This window comes from Ochlerotatus camptorhynchus, unplaced genomic scaffold (genome assembly GCF_037179485.1).
Source record: "Ochlerotatus camptorhynchus isolate MF236.1 unplaced genomic scaffold, CSIRO-AGI_Acam_v1.1 ptg000300l, whole genome shotgun sequence".
NCBI lineage: Eukaryota > Metazoa > Arthropoda > Insecta > Diptera > Culicidae > Ochlerotatus > Ochlerotatus camptorhynchus.
The window spans coordinates 526,918-539,074 of NW_027040788.1; the positions used below are offsets into that span (position 1 = coordinate 526,918).

General features: G+C 44.1%; 1 protein-coding gene across 1 annotated transcript; it reads left to right on the forward strand.

Moving 5' to 3' along the window:
* On the forward strand, positions 1 to 9,730 carry LOC135706995 (small ribosomal subunit protein uS8A). The gene is made up of 3 exons (XM_065228714.1): positions 1 to 113; positions 479 to 782; positions 9,353 to 9,730. The coding sequence occupies exons 2-3, from the start codon at positions 484 to 486 to the stop codon at positions 9,444 to 9,446; spliced, it is 393 nt and encodes a 130-aa protein (XP_065084786.1). The 5' UTR covers positions 1 to 113; positions 479 to 483; the 3' UTR covers positions 9,447 to 9,730.
* Positions 9,731 to 12,157: the final 2,427 nt, after the last annotated feature.

A 12,157-nucleotide genomic window follows, 5' to 3' on the forward strand; every position in this document is an offset into this window, starting at 1 on the left:
CAGCTGTCAACTCGCCAACATTGCTGCCAACGTACGAGCTGTCGCAACTGTTTCCTGTTCTTTTCAACCAAGTTCTCTCCGACGTATGTTGTGTCGATAAATAAACTATCGAGGTAAAATCGGTTTTCGCAACGGATTCCGCGACGAATCAGTGAGAAATTGACGCTGGTAACTAGTTCCTGTGATTGGAAATCGATTTACGTTGGAAAAGTGGTCCGATGTGCCGTAAAAGTGCTAATATTTGCGATCGGAAATTCGATGCTGTACGGCTGACTGGCTAGTGGTGGTGCTGCTGCTGATGCTGCTGTTGTTCCTATCGCTCAAGCTAGCTGTCAATTTCTTGTGTTCGTTCGCGGAACCTGGACATAACCTTTTCCGCAACTGTGGATTTATCCAGTTTTTTTTTTCGTTTCCCTTTTACGAGCTCGTAAGTGAAAGTTTTAACTTTTATTATCTCTTGATTTGTTTTTTTTTTTAGGAAGAATGGTCCGCATTAGTGTGCTAGCCGATGCGCTGAAGTGCATCAACAATGCCGAGAAGCGTGGTAAACGCCAGGTCCTGATCCGACCGAACAGCAAAGTCGTCATCAAGTTCCTGACCGTGATGATGAAGCATGGCTACATCGGAGAGTTCGAGATCGTCGACGATCACCGGTCCGGCAAGGTGGTGGTGAATCTGACCGGCCGTCTGAATAAGGCCGGTATCATCTCGCCCCGGTTCGACGTCAAGATGAACGATATCGAACGGTGGACCAATACGCTGCTGCCATCGCGTCAATTCGGGTGAGTGGTGATCCAATCTGCGATAATGCAATCATTGGTGATGGGATGTAAACAATAGAGTTCGGGAGAGGGGGTCGAGTTTTTGTAAAGGCGATTAAAAGTATGTTCGTTTGAAGGACCCTGAGAGGAGATCAGTAACTTGTGTCTTATCATAGATCATTATTTTCAGAAGAATAGTTGCGACAGTTTAGTAGCTGTAAACTGATGGAACAGTTGGTTTGATATCAATTTGACTAACAATTCCAACAGTGTTGTCTCTTTTTCTATGTTACGTGAAAAGAATGATTAAAACTGTATCGATTATCAAAGAATGCTGCATCGACGATAGAGTTCAACTGTTTTACGGTTATCTTTTTAAAATTGAAGATCATTGATTCATCAATGCTTCAATGTTTAAACTGGAACAAATTTACGAGCACCAGGATGACCAGCGGAATTATGTGTAACATTCGATCGATTTGAGAGTAAACATCTGCAGGGGCACCGAAGGGTATTGGAGTTTATTCTATCTGATCACAAATCTTCTAGAAGCACTCCATTATGTGGGGGAAGCAAACACTGTCTGCATTTAACATATCAGTGCCAACATTTCAAATGGGCGTAATTGCTTTTGTAAACAATTCTGTGCCAACATTTCAAAGGGGCGTAATTGCATTTGTAAACAATGGCTTTAGCCATCGATTTCTCGCGAATCAAAGCTCACTCATGAAAAATAATGACACCAGCAGGTATTGGAATGTTTCCTCTACCAGCTAGCATTGTAATTTTGGAGAGGTAAGATTTCATTCGCAAGAAATTGACGGCTAAAGTCATTGTTTACAAAAGCAATTACGCCCTTTGAAATGTTGGCACTGAATTGCTTTAGCTGTCGATTTCTCGCAACTAAAAGTTCACCCCTCCAAAATAACAACGCTAACTGGTAGAGGAAACATTCCTCTAACTGTTGGTGTCATTATTTTTCATGAGTGAGCATTTATTCGCGAGAAATCGACGGCTAAAGCCATTGTTTACAAATGCAATTACGTCCTTCGAAATGTTGGCCCTGATATCTTTCTACTGTATGAATGTTAGAATTTTAAGCAACATCGTGATAGTTGATTTAAGAATTCTGTAAAGTCCGTCCAAATGATTTAATGTTTGGAAGGCCATTCAGGGTACGTTCAAACTCAGTGGGACTACAATTGCATGACAGAAGATAATCAAGGTTGAATCAGAATCAGAATCAGATAAAAAAGAACTTCAGTCAAAGTCCATACGATTCAAGGGCTAGTCAAGTAACTACTCAGAGACTTGCTTGAACAATTCCAAATGTCCGCAAACTTCGAGCAGTTAAAATGACGTTTACTACCACTCGAATTTTGAAATATAACAATATTTTGGGAATTTTTCTTCTAGAATCACGAGACAAGTAGCCAACATTTGAGCTTTTGACAAGTTGGCAACATTTGAGCTTTTGACAAGTTGGCAACATTTGAGCTTGTTGACAAATTGGTCCATTTCAACAGCTGAACGTTCCTTAAAACTTCGGCACTCATTTGAAAAGTTGTTTTTCTCGTAGATGACCCTCGTGAAAATATCTAGTACCGAACTTACACTAAAGTTGTTCATGAGCTGTCTATAATTTTGAAGTGGAGACATGTCTGAAGATTTCAGGGCCAGTCCTCTGCTTGTATTTAGTTTTTTTTTAGAAATAAGTAATATGGATTTTAAAGGAAGGAAGGATGAAGAACTCGTCACACACACGATCATTGTCCAGCTAGCGGATTGGAGATTTATCTGGCCGTTTCGTACACTTTACGAGAAACTTCAAGGTTGTTCCCCTTAAAATATAGAGGTTCCTATAGGTTCAGTCACCGCCATCACGCTTTTCCTGTTACGGTTAAACGACCGCAACCTTCCTAAGGAAATCTTCATCTTCGTTTACGGTGCTGATATCGTCCAGATGGCTGCTGGCACCACAGTTAAAGCTCTACGCAGAAAACTGAAGGCTATCAGCGGGTCTTCCGTTCACCTTTCTTCGTCGACAGAAGTACCATGCTGTTCAAAAGGTCCGATCCAGGATTGATTTCTCACATTTGGGAGTTCAGATTGCAAACCAGGAACGACGTGCTGGGAACATTGTCCGATTCGTTAGGATACGTGTGGTCAAAGCGGTACTAGAATCAAAACTGACCGAAGGCATCGAGTTGATATAACTTGCGACCGATCAGATGGTGACCAAGCTGGAATATCTGGAAGCATTGGGGATGTCCTAGTGGATGATGATCCACAAGGACTGCTGTGCTATTTGGCTTTATGTGGGAAACGAATCCAAGTTGAACGATGACCGACAACCCTTAATTATCGTCAAACCTCTACAAGAAAAACCTGGACAAACTTCAATATCAAACCCATGCTCCGGCAACGACTATGACGCAATAATCAAGGACATAGCAAAACAATGCCGTAGCGTACAAGAATTACAATCATGGCACCAGACCCACGCGATGATAAAGAGACGAACCAGACGAACGCCTGAAAGTCTCTCTTATATAAAAAAAAGTTCCCTGGAGCTGTCTTCGAAAAACTCCATAGATGCCATCGAAGTTCTTTTGAGATGCCTCCAAGGTCCTGTCGAAAAACCATTGAGGCTCAATTGATTTTCATCTTCATCTTGGCTAAAACTTGTAGTTGGAGTCCAATGGAGTTCTCTTTACAAGTATTCAAGGTCTCTAAGCCCTTCCATTTTCTCGATGGGCATGGATGCACGAAACAAGAAGGCTAAGGCTGTCTTTCCCCCTTATTCTGCGAGTCACGTGACTCTCTGTCACCGGTGAGGTGACAATTGTCACCTCGTGTGAGGTGACTCTCCGTGCAAATCAAATGGGGAGTCACCTCACACGAGGTGATTATTGTCACCTCACCGGTGAGAGAGAGTCACGTGACTCGCAGAATAGGGGGTTTGTGATTTAACGAATTATATGGAGATCAAACCAGGTTTGATCAAAGCTCCAAAATAAAAATTGTAGGTCTTTGCACAATAAGAGACCTGTAACGTACTAGTGCGGTGTTACTCACAGCACTGATAAGACCCCCGTCTTCAAGCCTCAGTGTTGGCACACGCTCGTGACAATTCCGCGAACCAAGAAAACACTTACGCTCACTAAGGATAACACTCCCACTTTTTTCGCTTTTGGTTAACACTTTATGCAGACTGCCTCCTATCACTTCCCTCCCACTTCCTTACTGGTCTACTCCTACCTTGCGCTAGTATATTTATCTTCGCTGTCTTCGGCGACCCTTCACCTGCCACTGCCTTCGCCGACGCTTTACTCCTTCCGCTGGTCCTGCTTGTCCTCGTTGGCCAAGGGTGGTCGTTCTCCTTGACTACCTTCTTCTCGCTGTCCCGTGCGACCCTCCAATATGGTATCGGACTCGAGGCTTCAACGGTCCCGTGGAACAGTTGGCCTGCCTGGTTTCGAGGCGCACACGGTTAACTATGGGTGATCAGGTTAACGATCGTCGATTCAGACACACGAACGATGAACGGTATACCGTAAGCTTTACGGTGGAACCGCGAGGTCCTGTTGGCGCGATGGAGAATTCGAAATGGCGGTTAGTTAGGCATATGATCGGTTCTCAGTACCCAACGATCGAATGTGGTTCGGGGTTTTTTTTTGTGACGGTAATTACCTGGATATTCAACGGTCCGTGGCAACTTCCTCTACTGCTCCTATCTGTTTAACTCCACTCCGTACTTCGCTTTACTATCACTTGACTTTCGCCTATTTCCACTTGACTTTTCAGTACAGCTTTCTTGCGACTATCGTCTGCAAAGATCACCAGGCCTCTTGGTGAACAATGACCCCGAACCGTGGCCGTTGATCCGTCGTACTTACCTTACCAATCAGGCTAAGGCCTTGTTGTCCCCTGCTGTCCGAAGGAAGTCGTCTCCACTCTACTCGATCCATGGCCACACTTCGCCAGCCTCGTAGTCTGTGAAGGGTCCGCAAGTCGCCTTCTACTTGGTCGATCCACCTTGCCCGATGCGCGCCTCTTCTTCTTGTTCCTGTTGGGTCGCTTTCTAGAACCATTTTCACTGGGTCGTCGTGCGGCATTCTTACGACGTTCCCAGCCCACCGTAGTCTCCCATTTTTTGCAATGTGGACGATGGATGGTTCTCCCAGCAGCTGGTGCAATTCCTGGTTCATTCACCTCCTCCACGTTCCGTCATCCATCTGCACTCCACAACACCTTCTGTTCGAAAACACCAAGGGCGCGTTGGTCCTCCACGAGCATAGTCCAGGTCTTGTAGACAGTCAACTTCGTGCGGCGGCGTCCTCCGGAGTCCAAAGTAGGCACGATTCCCTGCCATAATGCGTCTTTGAATTTCTCTGCTGGTATCATTTTCGGTGGTCACCAGTGAGCCCAAATACACGAACTCATCAACCACCTCGATTTCGTCACCGTCAATCTGAACTCGGGGTGGGATGCTAACATTGTCTTCCCTAGAACCTCTTCCTTTCATGTATTTTGTCTTTGATGCGTTGGTGGCAAGTCCAATCCGCCTAGATTCAGCCTTCTGTCTGATGTGTGAGCACGTTGTATTCGCGGCATTTCTGCAGAACCTGCCGAATCGCGAAAATTTGATCCGTGGTAGCGCGGGCACCCCTGAATCCCGCCTGGTATTGCCCCACGAACTCTCTTGCAAATGGTGACAGGCGGTGGCATAGAATTTGATCCGTCGTACGTGCCACGATTCTCGACGCAATGGCCCCCATTACGTCACCCCTATGGCCGTCCATACATGACTGCACACAGCGGGGGTTATTCCGAGAGTTGAGAAAAGTCACGTCGTGGTGACGTGACTCTCTATTTGATTTGCACAGAGAGTCACGTCACCACGATGTGACTTTTCTCACTTCCCTAGTGTTAACAGTCACTTCGACTCTAGGAATAACCCCCAGCGTCCTCTGGCGATGGCTAGTGGCATTGTCCTACATTTTATAGGGCAGTGTCTCTTACTGGCTGCGTTCGTGGGGATTCTGGGACGTTTTACCTTTTACAAACATGTAAACCTTTTCTTGGATTGTAATAACAAAATATATGAAAACTACACGCGGTTAATCTCACCAATCTTTGACGCAACACTTACGCTTATTACAGACCTCCGGGGATCGGTCCGGAGCACTTAGTTGATGGGTTCAGAGGACTTCAAAGCCAGTTGGTGGTCTGAAATATTTCTGAAGCAGATTTGATAGGGTAGTCTCTGGAGACAGGTGTATTGCAATGGTAGTTGGAGGTCCAGAGGAATTTGAGAAACCACACTCGCTCTTGTATCCTGGGCACCTTCAGTGGCGCACAGCGTCAACTTGAAAGACCTACATCCTGCTGCGTGGCTGATTGCTTTAACCTGGGCCTAAGTCAAATTCCTATTGATTTGTTTGATTTCCTTATTAAGGTTCTGCCGCTATGAGCCCCAGGGTCTGCCTCTGTTGCGATGTCCTTCCGATTGGAACCAGCGCTTGCTTGCAGATTTGCAGAACAAATCCAGAATATTTTGGTTGTCAGGCTAGGAAGGCTTCAGAGGACTTTGAGGTTGCTCTATGAGACTTCAGGAGCTAGTTTGAGAATTCTTCAGGACTATCTACCGTGTCAGCACCATATTTGACGCGTTCCTAATGATGACGCATTCATCTATTTTTGATCGCATCTCGTCGATTTTGACAAGATATTTCAAAAAACTTTGTTACACCATCATCCCTAGAGCACTGGATTTAATATTTGCATAGCTAATAGTAACATTTCAAAAATAATGATTGAAAATAGTTCGAATATGGTGGCTCCACGGTACTTAATAATTCGAAAATTTCGGGAGTGTTCGCGCCGAACATCCATAATAAGTCGAGAACATTTCCAGGGCAGGTTCATGAAAAATTGGAACAGGTTCAGAGAAATGTGTGGTTTAATCCAATCTTCCCGGGTACGTTCCTAGCAAGTGCCTGATCTATCACAAGTCTCCTGAAATTAAACTTGTTAAGGTCAAAAGGTCTTGAAATCTCCTAAGCTTGTCTTCGAGATTCACTGCTTGTGAAATCCTGTGATTTTGCTCTGAAAGTTCTCTGAACTTTTATTTGACGAACTTGGAGTTGGAGAACAGGGTTGAGAGATTGCAGAAGACTTCAAAGCGAGTTCAAGGTATCCCCCCCTATTCTGCGAGTCACGTGACTCTCTCTCACCGGTGAGGTGACAATAGTCACCTCGTGTGAGGTGACTCTCCATTTGATTTGCATGGAGAGTCACCTCACACGAGGTGACAATTGTCACCTCACCGGTGAGAGAGAGTCACGTGACTCGCAGAATAAGGGGGATCGAGATTTTCAAAAACTGCGGATTCCGTACCCGGGTCTTGTCTAGAGCGTAGGGCACGCTAAAAAGGCTTCTGGGACTTTGCGGATGCATATTACGGATTTCAATCTGATGAGTTTCCTTAAATTCTAAAATAATTGTCTTCAAGGTCGTTCAGACTTGAGTTTGATTGAGTATTTTGAAGTCCACTTGTGCTTGTTTTTAAATTTTCTGGAAATTCCCAGAATTTATTTCTACATGTTGCCGTTTGAGTGCCCTAGAATTTGGTGGTTCGGGGTTTCTCGGGACGCCGAGGTCTAAAGGTCTAGGACATATTTAGGGGTCTACAGAGGACTTTTCGCGATGGGTTGGGATGACAGTTGTGATGAACTTCGGCAGGAGAAACATTAATGAGCGAAGATTCACTGGGTTTTCTAAGGTCTTTGAGGGTCTAAAGATAGCTCCAGGACCTTATCGGCGCTGATTTTCAGATTTTTTTTTATTGTATTGCTCATATTATCTTCTATATTCTTCCTAGAATTTATTATCTGCATTTGTTCTAACGGTCCTTTCGACTAACATCATCCAAAACCTTTTAAGTTTACTTTTATAACTCTACGGTTCTATCTTTAGACTTGTCCTAGAGAATGACCAAGTGATTCTTCTGGTCTTTTCCGCGAATTGCTGACGATTTGTGAGGATCTTTCCGGGGCTTCTTTGAATGTGAGCACGAGGTCTTCTAGATTTGGGGCCTCAGATAGGGTAGTCAGTTAAGGTCTACAACATCTTACGGGTTGGAAAGGTTTTCAACTCACCAGGGCATAGAGTATCATTGTGCATGGCACACACTAGATATACAATTACATGCCTTGGTTGACATAGGAAGCTGTCAATTAATAACTGTGGAAATGCTTTACACTTAATTTAGATAACCGAAGTCAGTAGAATTTGACCGGGTTTTTGAACAGCAGAACAAGTCGGTCACATTTTCTAATGACCCTAACACGTGAGAAATCAATAAAATTGACAAAATTATTCATAAATGGGGTAAACTGAACAAAGTCTGTTCAAGTTCGGAATAAATTTTCTAATTATTTGATTTTCATTGATTTAAAAAAAAAATTACCGAAGAGTTCTGTAGTTCAAAATTTACCGACCGGGGAAGGACTGGATTCTTCTTTTCGCTGCTCTCAAGTTAGTGTTCTAGGTGCACTTCCACAGTTATTATTTGAGAGCTTTCGACGCCTGTACAATTTTTGCATAAGTATAATTGTGTGGCAAGTACAATCATTTTTTAATACCCAGGGAAGTCGAGAAATTTTTCAACCGAAAAAATTTCTAGACCGGACCGGGAATCGAACCCAGCCACCTCCAGCATGGTTTTGCTTTGTAGCTGTGCCTTTACCGACTGAGCTAAGGGAGGCCTGGATTAGTGTGTTCAAAGAAAACTAAATGTAGAGTAACACTTTTAAGTTCGTAAGAATCGTCAAGATTTCTACCAGCCTCGTCTTTCCCTCTATTCTACAAATGATCTAGACTTCTCCTGAATATACTTATTTATGACTTATCACATCAGATTCCTTCAAACAGGATTGCCCATTGGGTCATCAGATCATTCTCTTATCGTTAAGATCCACAGAAATTATAAAACTGTTAATGGAACAAGCACAGGCAAACAGACATAACACATTGAATATTTCTCACTGTAAACATCGTCGCTAAAACATTACCGCCATCTGTTGAGTACACTGTGGTGAGCACTACACTGAACAGATGGCGGTAGTGTGTAAGCGTCAAACGCAAGGGAATGGACTATGCGCGCCACAGGTGGCGGTACTACCAACTACGATACTTTTAAATTATCCGTTAAATGCTTGTTTGATGAATAACTTCCGAGAGTTATGTCTGTTTGTCTGTGGAACAAGCATCTCAAAAACTACATCCAATTTCAAGATCTTAGAATATTTCCAACATTCTTTTTTCGTTAGTCAATATTCTGCCTTCTTACCTCGAATTGATAGCGCATCAAATCTTCGGCGCGCTATTGCTCACCTTAGGAGGCTAGAGAAAAGCTCTTCGGAGCGAAATCCACCATTAATCCCGTATTTGAGCCTAAAATCACTTGCGATTCAATGGATGGATACAGTCCCTATGCAATAAACATGGTTCTACAATTCCGTCACTCGTAGATTTACACGGTACTAACTTGTCTTTCTCTTTCTCTCTCTCTTTCTGAATTCCAGATACGTCGTGCTGACGACGAGCGGTGGCATCATGGACCACGAGGAAGCCAGACGGAAGCATCTGGGAGGCAAGATTCTAGGTTACTTCTTCTAAGTTTGTTGGGCGACAAAACGTTACACAATACAACAAGAGTAACTTGTTCAACATAAAAAAAAATAACATCCGTCAGTCCAAATTCCAAACACTCGGGAGATTTTTCTTTTCTTTTTTTCTCTCGTGCAACACAAGATAAAAAGAACTCCGCTAAACACCCGTTGATTGCGTTGTTTATCGGAAGAAAAGGAAATGAAGCGGTTAGGTGTGTTTATAAAAAAGGCAGAAATATAATGTGAAGTTTCACCTCAAGGGAAAGTGAAAAAATTAAAAGAAAAATCGAACTTGGATGGCTTTTCAGTGTGTTCGTATCCGAAAAATCCGTTTCTTACCATTCAGGCTAAGGTCTGCTGCTGCACACAAAAGTCGTCTCCATTCAACTCAATTCATGGCTGCACATTAGCAGGATAATCGTCGAAATCACGCACGAATTTGTCCTAAACAGTGACAATTAGAGGAGGGTGATGTTGAACTAGCTTAGTTCAAAGTTGGTGTCCTGAGTGCTCACGAAGCAGAGGTCCAAATTACGATTATTTTCGTTAAATACATGGTTAATTTGCGAAAGCGTTGCTGCGCTGTAGTTGTCGAGAAGGCTAATAGTTGCTGCGTGAAATTTAGAGCTATCAGGATCTGGATACAGGAATCTGCATGAGATGGACTCCACGAAACGCCTGGCAAATTGAAGTCACTCGAAATGTGAAAACTAACCGACAGTGTGTATCGATGAGTTCATTGTCCCGGACTCGATCAGGTGGAATGTACAGAGCACATAGAAATAGTGTTCGATCACCCAGATTGATGGCTGTCCAAACTGTCGTGACCGGACCGAGGTTTCCAGCCTCGGTCACGGCTACACAAATCCGCGATGCTGCTATTCCTGCAGCTGCTGCTGCTCCTCCATGCTCTTCAAAATTCGCCACAATAATCCCTTCAACGAGTAAGTAGTAAAATTTACGTTTATTTCCTGGCCTTTGGCTCTCCATCTTTTTTCTAGTTAATTGGTTATTCTAATGTGATGATTGTGTTTAGCGCTAATTTACAGGATACCCTTTATGGGATTGTTTTGGTTTGAATTTAAAAATTTGATAACCTACTACCTACTTAAGCACAGGAACCTACCTAACTACTTAAACTAGGTTGCCAAATCACGAATGATCTGGTGGTTTGATCGCAGACAGGCGTCTCTCAACCTTTCCAGCGTGGAAGTCTTTCGCTCCTCGAGTGTTTGAAGACCGGCCAGGTGATGATCTCAGAATTACGAGTTCGCGGTGGACTGTTAAGGATCATTCTGAGGATCTTGTTTTGGATCCTCTGAAGCTTTAGGTGGTGGCACTTAGCACAACTCTCCCAGATTGGCATACCATACTCAATAGCCGGCAGAACGATCTGCTTGTGGACAGCAAGCTTGTTTTTGAGGGACAGCGTGGACTTCCTGTTTATCAGAGGGTAGAGCGACCTGATCAAGATGTTACACTTGGTGGATGTCTTGTCCACATGGGATCGGAATAGCAATTTTCTGGAGAGCTGGGTACTGGACTTCCGTGAGTACAGGAGGCGAACGATGATTACGGAGGCGGCCGAGCTGGTTGTTGATTGTAGCCTTCCGACGGATATTAATGAACTCCACTCGCTTGGGACATCCGCGATTGGAGGCTTGGTGGTTTCCACCGCAGTTGACGCACATTGGCTCTATGTCATCAACTTGCTCACAGGACGCAGTTGAGTGAGTTCCAGCACACTTGCCGCAGTTTTTGGTACCATGGCCATATCAGAGGCAGTTCATACACTGCGTAACATCACGATGTTGGGGTTTGTAATGCTCCCAACTGATGATGACCTGAAACAGGTCCCGGATTTTGGATCTCAGAGCCGCAAGACTGGTGGATCCCTTCGTGAAGTGCACCAGGAACGGTCACGGAAGCTGGTATTGTTGTTGGAACGCCGGATTATCTGGAACACGCAGTCGCCTCAAACTACGGTAAACAACGCAAAACCACCTTCACTGGCTTGCTCAATGGCAGATCTTGCGTGAAGAAGTCCACGTTGTTGTCCTCAGGAAACATCCTATTTGTTTGTACTCCTCCATGCTGGAGCACATGATTTTATTACCAATGCTGCAAAGCTTGAAGCGAGACAGCAGCTTGTGTTTTGCCAGTTCGGCATCTAGCTTGGCAACATCCTTCACCGGCGTGAAATGCGGGGAATCCTTCTTTGAAGGGCCCGCTGCTGTCTCATTGGCACGTTTACGCACCATTTGTTTCGTGTTTGCAAGTTCAAGTAAACTTGCCAGAACTCGAGAAGGTGGCGACACTTCCACGACGCAACGCGACAGCACAAAACGAGATCTCGAGCGAAAATACGGACTTGAACAGCTCAACAGTCGAGCAAAGAATCCCTTCAACGAGCTTAGGTATCTCATATTTATACCTGCTAACCTATCAAAATTCTCTAACGAATGAGATTACGTTAACATCAAGGGGGAGGTGGCTGTCAAATACGAACAATCGTCGTCTACCTCGCATAACTGGTTCCAATCGTAAACAAACCATAAGAAACCTACAGGGTTTGTTTACGTTTGCAACCAATTTCATAGACGAGTGCACGGATGGATTTGAGTTCACTCACTCGACAAAAAGTGACACAACAGAGGGGCCCTGTTTACTAAAAATGAACACATGAATAATACTCACGTAACATTTGAAACCGGCCTA